Raw genomic sequence first — 23,621 nt, forward strand, 5'->3', positions numbered from 1 at the left:
TGCCCTTATGAAACAGGAAACTGCCCTTGAATCAGCAAATCCCTGTGCCTTTTGTGGCAAACTGCTGCTGTGGTTCTGTTTCTCTTCTATTAAAAAACAGAATGCACACGATTTCAGGTATTTTCTCCTCTCACTTCCTATAACTTATTTTATTCCTTCAGGAAGAATTCCCAAAACCACAGAAGATTGGATATCCCGGTTGGGTGTATGCAATTATTGTAATCCTCGCTGGCGTACCGAGTTTGGTCATCCCTGTCTTTGCCATCTACAAAGCCATCAGAAGTTGCTGTCAGAAGAGGAAGGACCGTACAGGCCTTATAAGCTCAATATCTGAGACTTCTGTTAATGGCAACTTAAAGAATTCAGCATAGAAGCATGTAAAAATGTGGAAGAATGCCTTGCTAAGAAAGCCAAAAGATTTTCTTTAAAGAATTCAGAATCAAATCTATTACCACAAAAGGATAACTATGTGTTGTTTCCAAGTAAGCATTTGCTTGCTTAGGATTGCAAGGCGCAGTGAAGAAGTAATAGCTTGGATCCTGTGAGCCACATTTGCAAGTGATTGTGTAAACAGGCCAAATAATTTCTCCTTCTTCTGGTTTTGAAGACAGTTTGTTTGCAACTGGCTTGGAGGACTCTGTCCGGGGATGCACTGCACTTGGCAAGCCATATGTGACTCTTCTCTGTCCAAACATTGTGGTTGGGTGACCAATCTGGAGGGTAATTTATACTGACTTCTATTGCACATTAAATTGTTTTTATTTTACATGCCACCATGTTGCACAAAGCCCCCAATATTATATGTCATTCAGAAGTTGAAAATATTTAATAAAAACATTTCTAAGAACTAGAAAGATAGATTGATTCATGTATAATTCTGGGTATTTTATTATTTTCCTGTCCAAGTTCCTAGCAGCCTCAAGTTGCACCAAAGGAGGTTTATATTGGACATTAGGAAGAATCTCTTCATGGAGAGTGATGATTGGACAGGGCTGCCCAGGGAAGTGCCCTGTCCCTGAAGGTATTTAAAAGACAGTGGATGTGACATTAAGGGACATGGTTTACTGATGGGAGAGGTCAGGCTTATGGTTGTACTTGAATGTCTTTTCAAACCTAGATGGCTGTATGATTCTCTGGTTCTACGATATCTACAATAGAGGCTACTTTTAGACTATACCTACACCAACTAGGACAGTGAAGTCCAGGCAATATATTTATTTGCATTTCAACTATTTTTTAAGAAATATTCTTAGAATATTAAAATACTACAAATACCTATGAATAATAATAATCTGAATAATAATATCTGAAAAGTACTTACAGTGAAAGCAGGGTTGGTCTCCTCTCACTGGTGACAGGATGAGGGGAAATGGCCTCAATTTGCACCAAGGTGAATTTAGGTTGGATATCTTGAAACACTTCTTTACAGAAAGGGTTATTAAGCACTGGAATAGGCTCCCCAGGGAGGTGGTTGAGTCACCATCCCTGGATGTGTCTAAAATCCATGTGGATGTGGTGCTCAGGGACATGATTTAGTGGAGGGTTGTTTGTTAGGGTAGTATGGTTAGGTTGCGGTTGGACTCGATGATCTTTAAGGTCTTTTCCAACCTGAGCAATTTTATGATTCTGTGAATATATTTTATTTAAAATCTTTCAAGTTGCTACTCTGCAATAGGAAAGGCAATCTTTGTCAGATTTTCCTACTGAGAATGGACAAAGCCGAGCCTGAAGCAGCTGCGGGGGGCAGGGATGGAAGTGCTGCCAGGACAGCCCTGGCACAGGGCTCTCTAGTCTGGAGCACAGCAGTAGTGGGGGGAGGGTGGTGGGTGCAATGGCTGATTTCTGTGACATGGACTGTGAGGTTGTGGAGTGCAAAACAGCAAAACCCTGGTATTTTGGAAAGAGAACATTAAAGTTTTTTCTCACGGGCTTTCAATTGAAGGCAAGCACTCAGCTGTTACATTCCTCAGTAACTATTTAATGAAAAATAAAAATAGTCACTTGGGATTCATTGACAGGTGGGAAGTGATTAACCTCAGGCAGTTACGGTGAAAATGGACAAGATTTTGATGTCTGAACATATGTGGTTCGTGTCTAGAGAACAGTCCCATCTTGGGTTTGCTTGGGAACAAATGTTGGAGGGATTCTCAAAGAGTCCCAGCCATTATTTCAAATAATTTATGTCACAGGTACGTGTGTGGTTGTTCAGAGGGAAAAGCAATACGGAGGACGGCCATCTATGCGACAGGAGCTGCGTGGTTGCAGCTGTTCCATGTGTCCCAATGGCAGATCTTGGAACAGGTAAAGAGCTAATGCAAGTACAGCCAGGAAAACACACCTTTATCAGGCTCTATATGAGGTTTTGTTATAACAACAACAGAAAAATCCAATTAATACTGATTTTATAAAAGAAATACACGACTTTTTGTACTTCCTGAAGATGTCTTTCAGTCACTCTGCTAACAAAGCAAGAGAGAAAATGTCAACTCTTCCTTTATTCATGGATCTAAACATTTTACAGTGCTAATGTCTTACTGCTATAAATGTTTCTTTTTAATTATATTCAGCGTCACACTTCTTTGATGGTATCCGAGAACAGAAGGAGAACAGAAAATAAAAATCTGTTTGATCCCAAGTTACCCATTAACAACATATTCCTAAGTTCCCTAACTATAGAAGGAACTGCAAAACATCAGGAGTGGTCACTCTGTCTATATAATAATAATTCCTGGTTTGGTATTTAAACTGCGGCACTTCCAATGGCACATTCCTTTGCATTACATAAAAAGAAAGCGCCGCCTCTTTTTGGAGAAACCCTTCTGTCATCCCCCATAAAACAGGCAGCAGAGACACGTTTTGAAGAACCTTCCCATTTATAGGGAAAGTGACCAGAAAGCCAAGGGTGCTTCACACAAGAAGATTTACCAATCTAAAGATTTACCTACTGAAAGATTGACCAATGGACATGCCACCTGAAGTCCCTAAAGAAGATGGCAGACCGAAGTGGGATAATAAGTTCCAGTATATCTTAAGTTGTATTGGATTTGCCGTCGGCTTGGGGAATGTGTGGCGGTTTCCATACTTGTGCCAGATACATGGAGGCGGTAAGGTTGAAATAGGACTTTGCCAGAAATATTAAGCCACAATTCCAATATAATTGTGCTAACCTGTGGTGGGAATGGAACTTATATATTTGCATCACTTTCTTTTTTAGCTATCGAGTTCTCAAATTCTCACAGATGTTTTGTGCCGTTGGCTTTCTCTTTAGACTGGCTTTCTCTGTAGAAATACATTTTATTTTTAAAGGATGCGTTTGTTTAGGAAATAAGACCAACCTGATGCTCAGCTCTAACACTGCTGCTACAGCCCTAACAGTGGGAGGAAGCTCACTTGCAGCTTGCTGCCTTTAGTTGAAGCCAGAAGTCCTGAAAAAGCTTTAGTGAGGCAGTTCCCCAAACAGTTGCCTGTAGTGCTTCCTCAGGAAAACAAGATTCACTCCTCTCCCTTCCCTGTCACCTTCAGGAGTTAGCCCATAAGCCACAGCTGAGTGAAGCTAAATGGCAGTTTTTGGTGGCTGTGAAGCTTCCTGAAATGCTCAGCTGATTTAACACAAGCAAGTTGATACTGACACCTGCCCAAGCTTTTCTGTGGGCACCATTCCCATGAAGGACTGCTTTAAAAGCAGCCAATTTAGTAAATACGATCAGAAAAAGTAACCAATTGCTCATTGCTTACAGCAGCTTTTGAGAGGGACCTTGGTAACTTGTCTCAAGCAGAGTGATGTAGCAAAGTCTTTAAGCTCAGTTTTGTTATCTTTCAATTAACAGGATAAGTGCAGAATTCAAACTGGAAGAAACATGCAAATGGCAGAAAAAAAAATGATCCAATCTAATTCATAGAATCATAGATTCTATCAAATTCAATTCTATCAAAGTATCTATCTGCATTGCTTCATGAACTACATATATTTGAATAAGCCAAAGAAACACAAATTGATGCTGCTGTTAATAGCAGGAGGTATTTTAGAAAGAAGCGGGCACATAAGGACTCTGTGAGCATCTGAATAAATGAAATCAAGCAGGCTGTCTCAGCACATATTATCCCACCACGCATAAACAATGCACTAGGAAACAGACAAAGATATTGCTACGGATACTAACACAACCTCTGTGCCCACTTTTCAAAATCAAGATGAAAAAAAGATGCAGAAGATCCCCAAGACTTATTTGAGATCTGGAAAATGTGTGGTACGAGGAGAGAGTTAAGCATCTGGCCCATTTAACTCACAAAGTTGAAAATGAATGGATCTATTTGCCATAGTCTATAGACAAGGACATGGAAATTATTTTGACAGCAAGGAGCTCTTTAGTAGTGAAGATGTAACAGCTGGAAGCCACTGTTGTACTAATTCAAGTAAGAAAAAAGAAGCAGCAGTAGTTAGGTGCTCCTCAAGAGACTTTATACTATTTATATTCAAGATGTGAAACCCAGTGAAGCACTCTCAGCTGCTCACCATAGCCAGGTGGCTAGAAAGTCATAACTGTGAGCATGCCATTTCTCTGTCAATTGGAATGGCTAGAAAAAGCCTGTCTGTCACTATAGCTAATGATGCACACATAGTGAGGCAGGATACATACCTTTAGAGGAACATCAGCAATGCAGAAACAGTACATGGCTGAAGGGAGGGTATTCTGGAGTTGGACAAACACCCTGCAGCATCTCAGGTGGCCTTGGATGCCCAAGAGCAGGCAACTGAGCAGCACACAGCACGTCCAGAGCAGTATCTTTGAGTCTCAGGACAGCCTGAACAGCAAAGACAAAGCAATACACACCTCTTGGGAACAGCCAGCACTTACACAGATTCATTTTTCCAGGACTGGATTTCAGTTTTTTCTCCTGTAGATGCTCCAGTATTTTTTGATCCTGCTCTAAATTATTACTGTGAGTGAAAAAAGGTACAGTTCTACAGCTCACTAAGCTCTAGGAAATGCTAACCAATGGCCTATGCTATTGACAAGGAAAGTTGCTTGCTGCCATGCTAAATCCTAAATGACTCATAAAGTTTGTCTTTAATTAAGCAACTTAACTACAGGAAGCCAGGAAATAAGTCCAGGCCCCTCTATGGAAAGTTAAAAACTTAAGAGAATGCATAGGATGGAGAGGGCTAAGATGAACACTGATGACACCTGATAAGCCAGTAGAATGCCATGCTGTAGCCAAGTCCAAGTAGCTACCAACAGCCTGGGCAGTAGGGTAGTCACAGTTTTCTCTCTGACTTTGGTTTCAGACACACAGTTCAGCAGGGATTGTGCTGGGCATGGCTTTTCTACTCCATTTCTGTGGTCCAATGCTTTCCATGTATATAGACTCAAACGAACCCAGTCTGACACACTCATGTGCTCATGCCTGGCATTTAAGGCAACCATTTCACAATGAAAGAGACTGAAATGAATGAGGAGGATAAGAAAGGGCACAAAAGTTAAGTACACCACCCAACACTCTCCTTCTGCATCCTTGACCTACACATTGCTCCCATATCAGGTAGGCCACAGGCTGAGGGCCAGGAGACCTTTCTTACAGATCACACTGTGACCAGAAAGTCTGTTTGCTTGTGCAGGTACTGATATATCTCATAGGCACTGGTGGGGACAAAAAAGGCAAGTCCTAGAACAGTTTTAAAGATAATATAAATGGGGAAAAGCTACAGGGACAAAGGCTGAGTATGCTTTTTCACTTTCAGCAGTCATTTTGTCAGTGAAAAAAATGGTAAAAAACAACAAGCAAAGCAAAGTCTCTGACACCATCCAGAGTATTTAAGGGTGATGAGGAACAGGTTGCCCAGAGAGGTGGTGGATGCCCTGTCCCTGCAGATACTCAAGGTCAAGCTGGAAGGGGCTCTGAGCACCCTGATCTGCTGGAGCTGTCCCTATTTGTTGCAGGGGAGTTGGAAGGGATGGTTTTTAAGGATCCCTTCCAACTTAAATCATTCTGTGATACAGGTACTCTGTATTACTACAAGCAATAGCACAAAGACTATAATAAAGTATTGAGTGAATAAAGCTCAGTGTATGGACGCACAGACAGTATTTAGTCATTGGATTTTAACGAAGGGCTCAGAGAGCTCAGCTGATGACTATAACAATTTCCTGACAAAATTCTGTGGCGTTGATAAATAATTCATCCTGGACAGCAGGTGTCAGGAGAATTTAAGTGATAGATGAAGACCACCAAGAAGACAGAGCTGTTAGGTTTACACACGTGCCTAATGTGGTTGCATTTTCATTCTGCCAGTTTTAGGCAGAGATGCAATTTGGGGTTGTACTTTTGAAAGCAAACAACTCAGACGCAAAAGCCCAGTAGATTTTCAGGTGTACTGGAACGTATCTGAAGATGTAAACAGCAGCATAATGGTTAACTATGAGACCCAAGAGGTGGTGGCTGAATACCCCAACCCCAGCCATGAGCACAGAAAAACCTGGTATGGAAATGGCGCAGAAGACCCAGTCTGTGGCTGAATGGCTTCTGGGGTGTAGATCATATTTTCACTAACAATCCAGGTTGTTTAAGAGTTAGGCAGTGCACTTTTCCTCATTTCTAGATCTTTTAAAAAACAAGAGATAAAAATAAGTGCTCGTGTATTTGTCTCATGTCAGCTGTTCTCCTCAGACCTCTGAACCTTATTCATCGCACATTAGTGTTACTCAGTAACTTGGATCTAATATAATATCAGTTTTGCTGACATTTATCACCTGCTTTCGTTTACTGATTATTTGGATTTATTGCCTGAGTTAAGTTAGCTATTTACTTTTCATGACTAATGGATATGAAGGTTGTTTGTCACAGCAAGCGGAAACAAATACAAAGGTTCCCAGGCAACTAGGATTGAAAAGATATTTCTAAATGGCCTGGTATATATTTTGTCACCTAGAACTGAGACTCAAACAGATCATATAGCCATATACCTACATACATACATATGTATAGCCATCTGAAAATACCTCAAAAAAACTTGCTATGAAATGCAGTTGCTTGGCTCACTGCACTTAGAAGGAACTAAAATCTGAGAGAAACAACACATAGGCCTAAAAGTTATTGTGAACAAATAAACAGATCAAAAGTATTTTGCAAAAAGAACTTTTCACTGTTTGACAGAACAATTAATTCAGTTATCACCTGCCCCATCTTTTCACTGAGGAGTTGAGCAGGACACAGTAACAGTTCAGGAGGTGAGGTTTGTTTCTGGGCTTTATTAATGGAAGGGACCATCACTGTGAGAAATCACAACATTCTAAGAAGCTATTGGGTTTCTTTGGCTGCGTCCTCATGAGGAAGCAGTATAGGCCTGGAAGAACAGGTCTTTGGAGCAAAGCAGTTGGTCCTTGGGACCCAGCATCCATGCTGCACACATCTGAGGGCATTATCTTTTAATTCCAGGCTCGTTCCAGCCTGACCTTGGTCCAGTCAACAGCTGATTTGTGGATGGAGTGCTTTACACACACTTCCAGTATCAGGGTAGCCAAGGAGAGGTGCAAGGAATGGTCCTGATCTGGGTAGAGGAATTGTATTTCCATAGACCAGGCAGCAGGAGAGAGCATTGGCTCTTATTTCTTCTCCAAACTGTGTGTAGTTTTTATTATTAAATCTTTCTCTGGTATGTGGAGTAAGTTTGAATTATTATGTTTGAAGGTACAGCCATCCAATAACGGTACCTGTATTTGCTCTGAGTACATTGTCTCTTCTCTTTGCTTGTTGGGTGAATGGAAGGGCATCCTTGAGGTGACGTTATCACCACTCTACTTGTTCATGCAATGCTCTGCTTCTCCCTTCAGCTTGCTGGTTGCTGTGACTTAGTATTAGATGACTCTTCATCATCAGTTTTTTTGGCATTCTTCTTGCTGGTGTAGCCATACAGCCATCAGCACCTCTCAACAGGCTCTCTTGTAGTTCGTCTTTTTTTCTACCACATATAGGTGCTACACAAAGACTGTGCCCTTCAAGCCTTTGAGCTGTTGGAGCAGGTCCAGGAGGGCCACAAAGACGATGGGAAGACTGGAGCACTTCTCCTGTGAAGAAAGGCTGAGGGAGTTGGGCTTGTTTAGCCTCAAGAAGAGAAGGCTCATGGGAGACCTCACTGCAGCCTTTCAGCACTTAAAGAGAGAGAAGGGGTCTGACTCTTTATATGGGCAGACAGAGATAAGATAATGGGGAATGGTTTTAAACTAAAAGAGAGGAGATTTAGTCTAGATACAGGGGAAAATTTTAAGTGAGAGGGTGGTAAGGCGCTGGCACAGCTGCCCAGAGAAGCTGTGGTGCCCCATCCCTGGAGGCACTCAAGGCCAGATTGGATGGAACCATGGACAGAACAGCAGGGGGCTGGAACTGGTTGATCTTTGAGGTCCCTTCTAACATTATCCCTTCTATGACTGTGATTAGAGTGGCATTTCCCAAGCAGAAGGCTGAATATGGTAGGGCAGAATGCCATGCAGGGCTCTCAAGCATCTGAAGTGGGGACCTCACATTCTGGAAGCTAACTAGGAGACTCCTCCAAATCTGCTTCCTAGTGTTAAAATATCTTAGGAAACCAGGTCACAGAAATATTTGTTTCTACCTTTGCCAAATTAAAAGCAGTCCCTCATTGAGAGGGGCATCGTGTATGCTTTTTTTCCCCCGTGTATTTATTTGTAAAAAACTATTAAAAAAAAAACAAAAACAGCACACCTTGTCTGGTGGTTGCATATAGTTATTGCAACTATCTAGCAATAGGTAGCAAAGTAGGGCAGAAGGGATGAGCATACCAGTGAGACGTCACTTGATCTCATGAAAATCATTGTCTGTAAAGAACGGAGACTCAAGACAGCACACACCACCCACTCAACAGAAAGAAAGATGAAAGATGTAGATGAGAAAGGATACAAACCTGGATGAAACCAGGAGTGATTGCTCCCACAGCTCACAGAACAGTTTTCAGCTTGTTTCCAGTTACTCAGCACCAACAGGCTCTTGCAGATCATTGTACAGAAATGTGGTGTCCTGGGGGCTTCCAGTGCAAACCCTCGATTTGCCAGTCAGAAAGGGCAGCCCCTAAGCTTTGGTCTGACCATTCTGCAGAAAAGAGATCACGTAAAAAGACATCAGAATGGAATGACACATTTCAAGAACTGTGGTAGTTATCAATGCTTTACAAAGGCTAACCACAAAAACTTTTTGATTTTTAGAGATTCCAGCTGCATACTCCCTGGCTTGAGTATCTGCTGCTATCCCCGCAACAAAAGAGAAATGGTGGAAGGGGTGTGAGTCCTTAGAGCTTCTATGTTCATGAGATGTCAGAGTGCTGAGGGGATGTGCCCTGAAGCATTAGTGGTCCTACCCCTTCCTCCTTCATTACCACCATCAAAACCACCCACAATTAGCAGCTGTTCCTCAACAAGCATCCACATCATCATTGCCTCTCTCAACACTTCCTACAAGGACTTTGTTACAGTCATGAAGTAGAGGAGATAACAGCAATTTGAACGAGGTGCAGATAACAGTGTGGTTTAATTGCACTTAATTATGTTTTCAGGGGCATTCCTGATTCCATACTTCATCGCTCTTATCTTTGAAGGAATCCCGCTGCTGCATCTTGAACTTGCCCTAGGGCAGTACCTGCGAAAAGGCAGCATCAATGCCTGGCACACCATCTCACCTTACCTGGGAGGAGTTGGTAGGTATCTGGGCTGAAGGAACCACAGCTGGGCTCCTGCTCAGCACTTACTTCCTACAGAGCTGCACCTGATGCCCATCAGGATATCATTCCCATCAGATGTTGCTCCAGACACATGGGAGCCTAAAAGATATGAACCTTTTAGCCTTTGATGTGGGTGCTTGAGATAGGAGAGCTAAAGTGTGTCTTGCTGTATGCAGGAAAATGGGATTGGTGCTGACAACTATGCCTGTGGAAGGAAAGGAGTAGGAAAGGAGTTATTTAAGGGCAAGAGAGCAGCTGGGAAGAACTACAAAGCAGCAGGATGGGACCTCTAGCTAGATTGCTCTCTTACAACTAAGTAGGTGCAACTTCCCTTTGCAAAAAAAAGAAAACCCAGCAAGTAGAATCTGTGGTGTTGATATACTTTCTTATTATGGGAACAGAAGATAGTAGTTTAAGGTGTATGAGTTTAGGGTCTATGTGTACAATACGGGACAAAACAGTGCCCTCGTACAGCTGTATTGTGCTGCAAAACTTCATACTCTTTTGGTCTGCTGTTAAGGTTGTGCCACATTGTAAAAAAAATAACAAAAATAGTGAATTATATACCATGTCAAAGCACTCAGTCTTCATCTTCTAAGTAAGTAGTTTAAACCTCAGACTCTTCCTGGACCAGGTAACATCCCAAGTGTTTTGTAGGAACTAGGACAACTCAAAACCCATTGCTCTAGAGAGACCACCTCAGGGAGATCTAATGTCTGTCTCAATTTTATTTTTTTTAATGAGATGAGTAGCATTCTGTGCTTAAGGTTCTCCTACATGCCCTATTCCTATTCTAGCTTCTCAGATTCTGGTAACCAGGAGCCAGCAGCTCAGTCTTCACCTACTCTGAGCAAAGTGTCATTTCCATCTGGAAGCCAGACTGGATAAAAACCCTGTCTAACTTTGACCTCATAGCAAGCAATCAAACTAGAGATTTAGAGGGATCCCTTCCAGCATGAATTTTCCTGGACTCTATTCAATTGTGAAGCCACATGTACCAGTAGGTCAGGAGATGGGTATGCTCCCTGAGCCCAGCAGGCCAGTACTCTTAAAGGAGGCATTTGTTTCTCACGTTATTCATATTAGACAACCTCAGTGAAGTGATAGAAAATTTGTTTCCTTCCCTGCAGCTGAAGTGATGCTGGCACAACCTCAGATGTTGCCCCGGAGCACTTAAGGAGCGGAGTATGAAGGGCCCATAGCTATGGGCTCCTGCTTTTGGTGCCCCAGATCCCTGCTCTTGTCTTTTTGTCACCTGCTTACTCAGGTGGCTGCCTGCTGGCATGGAGTCTCCCAGAAGGGTAAAAGGCTGAGCCCAGGGCACAAAGCAGAAGAGCACCAGCCTTCCTATAGCAGGGCTGGTAGAGTCTGAGGCTGCACATCATCCCTGTGAAGATCTGTGGGGGGAAAAATGAGATCTTGAGAAATTAGGAGATGTGATTCTAAGAGCATGTGCTATGACCGGTAATTTTTCCCAGTTTTTCTAAGCTGAAATCTCGTGTCATCTGCAGGGGTTGCTTCATTGATGGTGTCAATTCTGGTGAGCTTATACTACAACACCGTTCTAACCTGGGTGATGTGGTACTTCATCAACTCTTTCCAGGAACCCCTTCCATGGAGCATCTGCCCTCTAAATGAAAACAGAACAGGTAACTGATGCTTCAGTGTCACTGCAATTGGAGTATCACAAATATTAGAGCCTGGGGACTACAAGGAAAAGGGAAGTTTGGTTTAATTGTTTGGCTGACATGATACAGGGACCACTTGAAAGAACACCCCATGCTTTCTGACTATGGAGAAACAGTCTTTTATCAAAACACTCATGACTGTAACCATAAACTATGTATGAAGACACGTGAGATCACTGACATATTTTGCAAAGCATATTTAAGACATCTTTCAGTAACTGGTTTAAGTGAGGTTGTGTTTTCATTGGGTAGTGATACCTTGGTTATTACAACAAGCCAGAAAGTCTATGACTCCTTTGATTTCAGAATAAAAACTAAGTGTTTAAAATAAGTAAAAGAAATAATAATTTTTGAGATGGCAGAGAAACCATTAGAAGACAATTAGGTTCACATTACCCATCACAAAAACACTAGTAAGGCCTAAAGCATTGTTTCCTTGTGATACAGTGAGTGGGCAAAATAGTACCGCATTTCAATGCTTATTCTTATGCATGCCACATCCTTTTCCAGGGCTCAACAAAGAATGTTATGAAAGTACTGCAGTCAATTATTTTTGGTACAGGAAAACTTTGAACATAACACCCGACGTCACCGACAGTGGCACGTTACAGTGGTGGCTCGTTTTGTGCTTAGCAGCTTGCTGGGCTATTGTGTATCTCTGCACCATTCGAGGGATTGAAACCACAGGAAAGGTAGGAGAAGGACACAGAGAAGTTAAACAGATCAGGGTCTTATCCTGTGCTCTGGATGTCATATTCCAGAGTTCATTGATTTCACTGCCATGTACCACTTCAGTCCCATTTCAGTGTGCTCCTCCAACTAAGTGGTAACAGCAGCTTCTCTCATTGTCCTTTGCAAATGCTTCTTGCCCTAGTAGCTCCCCCCCACTGTTCTAGGAGTACATATATTTTTAATTTTTAATAAATTATTACTAAATATTCTTGAAGTAATTTATAATTTTAAATCACGTTCACTTGTAACTGTTTTATCTAATGTTATTAGGATGGCGCATGGCAAAAACTTAAAAGAAGATCCATTAATGTTACTGTCAATAACTCTGTCTTAATTGTCACCTTCTGACTAGGCAATTTATGTAACAGCAATATTTCCTTACCTGGTCCTAACTATATTCCTTATTCATGGACTCAGTCTACCAGGAGCCACCGAAGGTCTAGTGTACCTTTTCACCCCTAATGTAAGTATTATTGCTATTGTCAGAAACACTACTTTTCCTTTTTCTCCCTTCAGATCTCACACTACGCATTCATGGCGAGGTTCTCTTCTTATCTTTTTTTCTCATCTTCTCACAGGGTTAGGAGTCTTAGATCCCTCTATATGCTGGCCATTTCAGATGGACCTCTTTACACTGCCCAAACTCAAAGTTAAATTGGACTGCCAAGTGCTTGCTATGAGCTGCAGGCATCCTCACAGCTCTGCCTCAGTGTTAAAAAACACCATAAAGTGAAGAGCTGAAAAGAAGAAAGGCAGCACCCACTGACAGAGCACCCTCTGAGCTTGGGACAACCAGCGGCACACAATTGCAGAGCTGGCCTCCAAGGCCCCAGCACCTGCCCTGTGACCACCATACCCCTCCTCTGTGGTCTCAGTGCCCACAGGCAGCTTTTGCCTTACTGAATGTGCCCATATTCTGCTTTTCTGGGGGAAAAACTGACAAAACTAGTGTGAAAAAATTCACTGATGAATTACCTACAATGGTGAGGTGCTAAGCCATCAGTGTTGCTTGTCTACACAGCCCTGACTGACACTGAAGACGTTCTTAGACCCCTTAGGAGTCTGGTGTCACCATGCTTTCCCATCTGTTAAGCTCTAAAGGGAATACTGATTTCACTGAAAGGAGCACTGCTCTCCTTCTCTGAAGGCATTTGTTGGCTGTCAAGCCTAGACGTGGATAAGCCACGTGCTCTGTAGGTAAGCTAATACGTTATATTATACAATTACAAACTGCTTGAGAGGGGCAAGTCCAGGACCTTTTTCCCACCCAGCGGGGATACAGGGTGTAAGAGGAATGGGCTTGCACCGCTGGCAGTATTCCAGGTGCCCAAATGCCTTTGGACATGCTTTTCAACCTGAAAAATAGAAAAGCACAGAACTAATTGCCAAACTCCTATGAGACAGCAGTGGAGAATGGGTGTATGACCAATCCAACTGTAAGAATAAATCAACACCAGCATCCTGAATGCCATCCAGGTGATTACAGGCTCTGTGCTGCAGGAAGGAGCTGTTTGGCTCTCTCCCATGGCAAAGTAGTAATCAAGGTGGCAATTCATGCTGAAACAGCATGAGGGCAAGGTAAGATGAGGTCTCATCTGTAATTCAGCCTGCCAAGCCACAGCTCAGAAACACAGGGTGTATTCCATTCCTAACCCTCAGGTTACCAATGTTCTGTTCTTCCTCCAATGTGGGAGTTTTTATCTCCCTTCCTTGCTCTCTCCTCTCCCTGCCCGCCAGCTTATGAAAGTTGGATATGTTCGTACAGGTTTCCCAGAATATCGAACAAAAAACCTCTTCAGATTTCTCTACAAAGTGCTCTCTCACTTGTTAACAATTCTTTTCTCCCCTTCTTTTTGGGATTCACATTATGTTGTCTGTTTGATCTGAATGACTTTGTTTTATTAAAAAATATTTACCAGAAGTGTTGAGGGGTCTGAAATACTAACAGCTCCAGAACTGCCTGGAAAAGCAAGAGACGGTATAAAGCATTAACAGTCTACAGGTATTTATCCTCTCCAGAGATTGTAAATGCAAACCAGTTTAGTCTGCATCAGGAACACAGACATTATGGATAAATAAAAGTCAAGAAACCCAGAGACACACTACCTACCTGAAAAGGGACAGCAGTAAGAGAAAGCTTAGACACGACACCTCTTTTATCCCTCCCCTTGCAAGCTCAACGACATGGACAGCTACTTAAATACCATCAGAAAGTACAGCCTGAATCTTTATAGGAGAAAAGGGCATGCAGTTTTGTAGAGCTCAGACAGGACAACAAATGCATTCTCACCGCAGAGCAATTGAACGTCAACTAATACCTCAATTCCATGTTCACATGCATCAACTTAAAGCCTGTTTTCTTTGATGAAGAAAGCAGATCTGGACAATGCAGCCAGAGAAGCACTTGGCCTGCTGGCATTTGGGCCCAGCCTGGCTGTCAGGTTTCTCTAGATGAGCTCACACACCTTCAGACTCAGGCATTGCACGATGAAATTAACACAAAAAAACTAGATTTGCATGTATTCAGTGTATGAATAATGAAGCCTGGTGGTACTGCAGTGCTGAAGAACAACAAATTATCATCCCAAAAATTCTCTTGTCAATTGAAGTCAGAATTGGACCAACTGCAACCAAACTGCAGCTAATGATTAACCTGTTTAAGGAAGCAATTTGCAGAGTTGTCCTTGAAGAGTCATCTGAGGATGATTTTGGCTATAAAACTAAATTCTTATCAACAAGCATGGACAAACTGATGCAAAAGCCTGCTGAATGATATCTACTATTAGTGTTATTACTGCATAGAAATTTCTAAGTCAGATTGCCTCGTTAAACTAACACAACTGTTACTGTTGTGTTACAACAGTTGTTGTTACTGTTAGAATCATGGAATGGCTTGGGTTGAAAGGACCATAATGATCATCTAGTTTCAACCCCAATGCCATGTGCAGAGGCTGCTACTGTTACAACTGTCTGCTTTTGACAGACAAGGTTTGCAAAGACAGTAAGAATACAACTACTGCATTTCCATCTGTGTTTCTAGTGCTCATTAGAAAAATCCATAAGCAATAACTACATGCATATGAATCTTAAATAAAGCAGGCTGTGGTTTTATTTTCATGAAGAAATGCGTAGCTGGCTTTTTTCCATCTAACACTTCCATTCTTTATCTTCTGAAATATATAATGAGCATTTCTTTTCATTGACTTTCAGATACATGGGAGCCAAACTCTTAGCTATCTGGAAAGTGAAACAGACAAGAAAACAAAATTATGGTCCTGAAGTTATGCTTATAGGCCCTCAGAGGGAAAGCAGGTGTTGTACATGAAGCAGCACACGAGTTGGAAAAGAGACCTTTGGAAAGGTTCTTGGCTAACAAACCAACAATAACAATGCTCTCACAGGCAGCAGAAAAAGGATTATACCAAGCCTTTATGGGGTGCAGCTTCTGTGGTTTTCTGCATTGTTTTTTTTGCTGTTTTGTTGTTTAGAATGTGACAAAGGTCAAGCATTTGTGCAGTTTTGAGAAGATAATAACCTTAGACTGTAAGTTACTCAGTATGTATAAGAACAAGAAGAAACACATTGAAGAAAATTGTAAGGTACTATCTCCATGGTGTGCCTATTGCCTGTGTAGAAACACTTCCATTATCAGACTTCTGATACCTATATTACGCTATCTATACTCTGATATCTCTTCTGAGCTGCACCACTGCATTAATGAAACATATTTTATACACTTTTTTTAATATGCCTTCAGAAACATCTGCTCTAATGACATATTTTGAACTAATTTCCATTGTCAGTGCACATAGACGGCATCATCACCACTCACAATTTATATGCATGAAATAGAGCAGCCGAGAGAACAGAGAGAAAGTTTAATTCCTAAGTAATGCATTCATTCCAATTATTTCAGCTGAACATCCTGAAAAATCCCCGTGTGTGGCTTGATGCAGCCACCCAGATTTTCTTCTCTCTTTCTTTGGCTTTTGGAGGGCTTATTGCGTTCTCAAGCTACAATCCATCAAAGTAAGTGCAACTGTGACCTTTATGACTTGGATAAACTCTTGCAGCACTTCATGTCATCTTCTAAAATTTTCAGAACGTGGCGTACTTCTAAGGGATCTTAGCAGCTGCTGTCCCCATAGGTTTTAGTGATCTATTTTACCACTTCAACATTTATTTATTTTTTTCCCCTCTTACGCTCAGCAAATATATTTTGTATAGATTTACTTTTTGCCTGCCGTACTAATTGTTAACGTGGAAGTCTCTTCTGTATCATGGCAGGGGTGTGGATAGATGCTGCTGTTTTAATCCAGTTTCCTTATTTGAATTCTACTTCTAGAAATGACTGTGAAAAGGACGCTGTGACAGTAGCAATTGTGAACAGCATAACATCCCTCTATGCTTCCATCCCAGTCTTCTCTGTTTTGGGTTTTAAAGCAATCACAGGCTATTGGGACTGCTTGGACAGGTGAGAAACTTCCATTTCCAGTGCTATGCTGCAGTTTTTGCACCTAGACAGATAATGTGTTACTTGAAAACATGCATTTCACTGAAAAACAAAAGCATCTGTATGGAGAAATCTAATAGAGAAATATAGATGACCATGGCACTGAGGAAAGAACGATCATGATAGCATTTGTATGGAATAAAACATTATAGAATAATATACTGGAATTAGTGTATATAAAGACCCACTAATTAAGGATTACATACTAAACTAACATTAGAAATAGTAAAAATAAAACATTTTTCTATTCCACTGGATTTCTTAATAAACACAAGTTGTGGAAATGATATGGACGTATAAAATAAGAATTGAAATATAGATAAATATATATGTTATATATAAAATATAGGATATATACATCCTCATATATATGAATATATATGTATACGTATGTGTGTGTGTGTGTATGTATACACCTGGATATAAATATTTAAGAAAAAATTATATACATATATATCCTTGTGTAATATTTTCTTTTATGTTAAACATAACAACACTGGAAATAAACAACTTTCCATTCATGTTCAAATGCATAACATTTCCATACACTGGCTTCTCTGCCAGAAATATTATCAGTGTCATCAACGAATATGATCTTCCAGAACAAAGCATTACCCGACAGAACTATACAGACTGGATTACGTTCCTGAATTCATCAAATCCAGAAAAAGTTGCTGGTCTCAAACTGAAAAGCTGCGACCTTCAAGAATTTCTGGATCAGGTACCATTATGGCTTCTAACAAAATAACCCTTAAAGGAATAACTATATATCTATCTATAGATATATCTATCTATATATATAACTATATCTATAGTATATATATATATATATATAACTATATAGTTAATAAAATGATAAAACATTTATTCAAAATTTCAAATGTCAGCACTACTGTAGGGCAGTGAGAACTCAAAGCTGTCTGGTACAATCTTCAAAACAATACATAATAATCATAGAACTGGTGTTCAAAGGAGCTCCTACCTGGAGCATACATGATGGACACCGTTTTTGGTTCTACTCCTGTTTAGATGAATAAGCCCAAGAGAGAAAACACAACTAGCTGAGAGATCATAGGGAAAAGATGCCAAATGGGAGTTTCCTAAGTCCCTATTTGGCAACTGAAATATCAAAACTATATTAAAACATGCACTGTCTCTAATCCCACATATATGCAAATACAAATTCTGCTCTGTGACTGTCGATTCATACCTAATAGACCTTTTATAATTAAAATGGAGCTCTTCATTTCCTCTCCCACAAACGCTTCCCACTACTGATTTTCTCCAATTCTCACTGCTGCATAGCCTGCTAGGCTAGCCGGCATCCCTGATTCCAGTGAAGGATGCAACATACGAGAAGACAAAGCTTCATTATTCCCATTGGTTTTACACAACTTTTTGATTGTCAGATGCCGTATTTTCATATACTGTGGTATAAATATTTGTATACCTTTTTTGACCTTAGGCGGCCAACTTCAGAAACACGCTTACAAACTGTACAGCTTAATTAGGTGCAATGACCAGATACAATCAATCTGATTATCTTGCCTAGTACAAACCCTAAAAAAAAAAATAGCATTCTCAGTTATTCCTGGTTTAAGTCAAACTGGAACTAGACTTTACCTCAGAAAATAATGCAAGCTGAAATTCTGATCTTGAGGTTCAGAGCGTGAAGATACAAGGAACATATTACAGAATCACAGAATTACAATTGAGGTTGGAAGGGACCTTAAGTACTATTCAGCTCCAAGCTTCTGCCATGGGCAGGGTTGCCATCTGCTCAGATCAAGCTGCCCAGGGCTTCGTCCAACCTGGTTTTCAATACCTTCCAAGATGGAGCACCCACAGCTTCTCTGGTCCTAAGAAGTTACATTTAGGCCCTAATAACATCTGTTTTCATTTGTTTGTGAATTCTGCAGAGCGTATCAGGATCTGGCTTGGCTTTCATCGTGTTCACTCAAGCCATTATCCTAATGCCGGGTTCACAGGCCTGGGCCATCCTGTTTTTTGTAATGTTGTTCAGCTTGGGCCTCTCTTCCATGTTTGGAAACATCGAAGGAGTCTTCACTCCTCTTCTAGAAATTCAAGTTATATCTAAGTCAATACCTAAAGAGCTTCTGTCTGGTAAGGTATTTGGTTTGTTTTGTTCAAAGATGATGACTTCTGTATAGATGCATAATGATCAACTGCTTAGTAAATATCATAAAGGGATTAAGAATTTGTAATATTAACTTAGCTATTGTGTAGTGCTAGTTAAGGTAGTGGATTGTATTTGCAGAAGATAAGCACATAGATGAGGTAGCACTTTGGCATATGGTATCACATTGCCCTTGCCATTGTCCTTAGCTTGCATGAGCTGTTTCAGACCGTGAGCGCTTATTTAATTACTAGGACTGGAGCCAAGCTTGCTCTAAGCTGTTGCAAACATCAAGAAGAGCCTTGTCTCCACTGAGGCCTTCTGACAATTAAAACAATATTAAGGTAACAAGTGACATCAGCCAGTCTGTCCTGTATGTGCAAGAACTTACTGTATCCCACATTATCATGACTGTAAGACGGATTGCTCACCCCTATTTCATTCAGAAGCACAGCACTACCAATTATTTCACATTTACTGAGCAGATAATGAGGAATGACTGCTTGCTGTCCAAAGCTAGAAAGTCTTCCAACTGAGACACTCACCAAATCCAGCCTGCTCTTCAGGAACTGGGCTCTGAGTCAAACTTGTTCATTCTGGCTTTCTTTGCTGAAACGTAAAAGCCTGCATTAGCAAAATGAAACAGAAGAGAATAATAGGAGGGATCCTACTAGGAAATTGGTCTAAAAATTTTTTTGTAGTTTCATGTAATAGATTAACACCTGTGCACTGCATCATTTTAAATTAATATTGCTACCGTGCCTTTTCTACAGTCTTCCTGTGGCATCTAAATTAGATTCTTCTCTTTCCACAACTTTTCATGTAAAAACAAATCTGTTCACAGCTTGATGAGGTAACCATCTGTATGTATGTACTTAACATCTTGGGACACAAGGAGGTATCCTTCCCACCACAGGTCCCAGCTGTTCACGTGGACCAGTGACTGCATTAACATGAAAACAGCTGAAGTTCTCTGCATCAGTCAATAGGCAACATCCAAATATCACAAGGCAAGGCACAGTCTGAAGTACTTGCTTGGAACTCAAATAATTGTAGGATATACTTAAGTCACAGTAATGCTTTCCTCATACAAAAGAATGGTGTTTTTGGTCACCACAGAGGAGAAGACTGCGTTTGGAAAGTGCTATCAACTAGGTCCATAAGGGGAGAGAGAATAAAAGTCGCTCAATCACAAATACAAACAATTAAGAACAAAAACAATCTCATCATGTTCTGTCCTCCACTAACAATGGTATCTTTTCTTCTTCAGGTATAATATGTCTAGCTTCCTTCCTTTTTGCTCTATGTTTTACACTGGGTTCAGGGAGTTACTGGATTGACATTTTTGACAGCTACGCAGGCTCGCTGCCCCTCCTAGTCATTGCTTTCTTTGAGGTGATTGGCGTTGCATACGTCTATAAAATTAAAAGGTAAGCTGGAAACGCAAACTTTTTTCTCTTAAGAGGTAAATGCATCTTCCCGTCAATCCATGTATGTTACACACAGATACAAAAGGCTAACACTTCAGTAGTGCTTTCCAATTCTGTGATGCTGCTGTCCATATTTTGCTTCAAGTCTCATACATATTTAAAATAAGAGGGATGCTCTCTGCTGGGCACTTACAGAAGGGGAAATTCTAGCCTTGCAGCTGAAAAACCAACACCTATTGTAGTTCCTTGGCCAAGAAGAGTTGCACAGTCTTCAAAATATCCTGTTATTGCCATTTTATTCCCTGTATTCTTGCATTTTTTGTTTAACTTTTGTTTGTTTGTTTAGCATCAAAATTTATGATAAGCAGCACACAGTAGCTTTCCCTCATTAAAAGGCTCAGACAACATGTTAAGAATCTCCTCAGTCACAGGCAAATTAAAAATCGTGCTTTAATATAAAAGCTTTCCTACATCATTTTAATTTTAAGTACCAGGAATCTCATATCATTTTGATTAAGCTTGTCTTCCCTAATTGGGATCCTTCCAGTTCAGAAGTTGTCCCAGTCCTCAACAAACGTACCAAACATTATTAACACCTATAGCAAGTTATTAAGGAAAGGCATGGAGTAGAAAAGATTGCAGAAGCTGTATCACATTTAAGATTTACAGAAAGAATACAGAGAAAATGAAACTGTTACCACTATTCTCTGACATTGCTATATATATGCCTCCTCTTACAAGGTTCAGTAAAGACGTGGAATGGATGACTGGACGAAAACTAAATCTCTACTGGCAAATCACATGGAGGTTTATAAGCCCTTTGCTCCTGCTGATCGTCTTTGTGGCCTTTGTTACTCTCCAGATACAGAGGACTCCAACCTATGCAGCCTGGAACCCCAAATATGTATGTTCTCTAGTATTTGCAATTCTTAATAGAAGTGAGGCTTGGATGCTTTTCTCTCCCACCAGATCCTTTAAACATTGCTGTTCACACAGTGTAGTCAGAAGTAACAGGGACATTGATGAATGTACAACTGTGTAACTTGGACAGAAAGGGGGGGAAGGAAGCAGTGGTCTAAGAGCAGTGCTGGTTAACTCTGTGCCTTGTTGATGCTGAAAACATTCAATCTAAATGGCACTGACTCACATCAGTTGCAGCTTCTTATGTCTCTCTCAAACAGAGCCTGTATAGGGGGTCAGGAGATCAATTCCGGCCTTAAACTGCACACAGATTGCAGTAATCCTCAAAGACCGATACCAGCCTCTGTAATGTGAATATACATAGAGACTGGAATAAGATCTACAAAAGAAAAACTATTAAAAAAAAATTACAGTTACCTTTAGACTCACAAGGAGGGTATCCAGAGAATATGGCCACTGAATGCTATTGTAGAGGAAAAATAAAACTTCTCTCTTTAAATTTATATGGAACTCATAAAAATTGTGCCCTAACCACTTTATTTATTTTCACTTCGGTATTTTGTTGGTTTTTTCTTAAATCTCCATAGGAACACTTCCCTGTGAAGGAACAGAAAGTCTATCCACCTTGGGTACAGGCCATCTGTGTGCTTTTGGCTGCTCTTCCTTGTATATTTGTACCTCTGGTAGCACTCATCCATCTGATCAAACGAATGTGCAGAAGCAAGGACCCAAGCCTTGTACCACCAGAAACGTTTTCATGTCAAGAGGTTAACAGAAGTTTTTGTCATCCCCCAAAAATATTCTATCCGTCTGTAAGTAAAGATGACAACTTTTGTTAGACATGATTAGATGTGTTACTCAGCTAGTATGGTTAATGCAGTTCTGCTATCAGATACAGCCTATCATTAGCACTCTATAACAGTGATGCTACATTTGCAACCAATTTCACAGCACTTGTTGCACCTGCTTTCTGTCCTGAGTCCTACCTCCCAACAAGCACCAGCTCCACTGCCCCAGTTCTTTTCATACATTATCAATTTCATGTCTCCCTGTGGCCAGGTTCTATAAACCTGGAAAGCCCAACAGTTATTTCAAGTGTCCTCTGTCTTCCTTCACTTATTCCAAATAAACACCATTCCTAAGGGTCAACACCATAAAAATTAAAACCCAAGCAGCAACATTTTCTTTCACCAATTCCCCCACTTAAGAGTTGGAATGAAAGCACATGAAGGGGAATCTTTGCTTAGTCTACGTTTTGTAAATCCCTTTATGCATTTAAATAGTAGTTACCTTATGATTATTCTCTAATCTCAAGCATTACAAATAAAGCATCAGCAGTTAAAAGAACATTGCTTAAGCAAAGCTGAGTAATTAATTTTGCACAAACATCCTAGCTAGCACATTCCAGGGTTTACTGTAGTGGAAAATACTGCAAGAACAAACATTCCCAAAGATTAATCCTTACTTTCTCATATTAAACGTAATAAATGACTACTGTGACAGAAATGTCTTAAAGCGTCTTATTGTGCTGCAACCTTACACAGCATGACCATGAAGTACATTCTTACTTAAAAACAAGTTACCTTCTTCTTGCCTGCAGATCCTGGCCATTCTGATGGCAGATAAGAGCTCCTTTTGCAGACATACTTTTGAGCAACCTCTGAAAAAAGACTGGGAAAGCATGGGAGGGTAAGGCACGACAAAGCTTTAGGTGGAATAATTAAGAGGGCCAAGAACGATATAGGAAGTTTAAGAACAATGGATACGGTTTTAGTATCTAGGCTTGTGATAGGCTACATATTTAGCAGAGCTTTGTAAGGGATAAAAGAGATTTGAACAAAAGCTGAAAAAGAATGAGACCAACTCAAACCCCTTACTGACATGTTGCTCCTCTCCACAAAACACACCAACTTGTGGCTGACTCACTAGCAGCACAGAAACAGAGCTGTCTCTAATTTCTTCGCAACACCCTGAAAAGTCACAGCAATGGAGGCGAGACCTTGACAAATGACAACTACAAGACACAATGGAAGGGTACAGGCCCACTCAACAGATGAAAACAGTGGTGGGAGAGGGGTGTAAACATCCTTTCCCAGCACTTGCTTGCGTGGGTACTGACTGCCCATGCTATTTCTGTGAGGAAGTCGACAGCAAACCACAAAGTCTAACGGAGAGAGCCATGCTGAGAGGATCCAGAAGCTCATGGGAGCTTTTGTTCACATATTAATATTAATCCACTGTCAGTGGAGCCAGACTCCCCAGGCAAGCTATTTCAAATCCAAATGCCTTTCCCAACCACACCAACTCTCACTAGATGTGCCAGGAACTTGATAACAACTAGTTTAACCAACTCGCTTGCTAAGGTTACTACTAAAAGCTCAAAGCAATACTACAAGCACTATCTCTCTGTCAGTGAGACAAGGTGCGCAGGAACAGGAATAATGACTTGTTCTAAAAGAAGAATTGGAGAGAC

The 23,621-nt window shown here is 40.8% G+C and overlaps 2 protein-coding genes and 1 long non-coding RNA gene across 4 annotated transcripts in view; 2 read left to right on the forward strand and 1 right to left on the reverse strand.

Annotated features, from left to right (window-relative positions):
- The window catches only part of LOC107309458 (sodium-dependent neutral amino acid transporter B(0)AT1), a 21,004-nt gene extending 20,150 nt beyond the window's left edge, over positions 1-854 (forward strand). The window contains exon 12 of the mRNA XM_015854284.2: positions 162-854. Coding sequence (XP_015709770.2) covers positions 162-371 — 210 coding nt within the window. The 3' untranslated portion in view covers positions 372-854. The remainder of the gene's footprint in view (positions 1-161) is intronic.
- On the reverse strand, positions 677-9,603 carry LOC146762053 (uncharacterized). Its single transcript, XR_014943611.1, has 2 exons — positions 8,918-9,603; positions 677-8,076 (listed from the first exon to the last, which is right to left on the reverse strand). It is a non-coding gene; the product is annotated as an uncharacterized LOC146762053 (long non-coding RNA).
- LOC107309453 (sodium-dependent neutral amino acid transporter B(0)AT3-like) lies at positions 975-22,654 on the forward strand. Of its 2 annotated transcripts, XM_015854279.3 has the most exons (12): positions 975-3,104; positions 9,563-9,703; positions 11,239-11,376; positions 11,926-12,107; positions 12,500-12,610; positions 16,064-16,176; positions 16,493-16,621; positions 17,225-17,381; positions 18,580-18,784; positions 20,068-20,227; positions 20,969-21,131; positions 21,736-22,654. In XM_015854279.3, the coding sequence occupies exons 1-12, from the start codon at positions 2,960-2,962 to the stop codon at positions 21,985-21,987; spliced, it is 1,896 nt and encodes a 631-aa protein (XP_015709765.1). In that variant the 5' UTR covers positions 975-2,959; the 3' UTR covers positions 21,988-22,654. The 2 variants fall into 2 exon arrangements, with proteins under 2 accessions (XP_015709765.1, XP_085396532.1); XM_085540406.1 differs by lacking the exon at positions 9,563-9,703.
- Positions 22,655-23,621: the final 967 nt, after the last annotated feature.

This window comes from Coturnix japonica, chromosome 2 (genome assembly GCF_054131305.1).
Source record: "Coturnix japonica strain WE chromosome 2, WE-NBRP24, whole genome shotgun sequence".
Classification (NCBI taxonomy): Eukaryota; Metazoa; Chordata; class Aves; order Galliformes; family Phasianidae; genus Coturnix; species Coturnix japonica.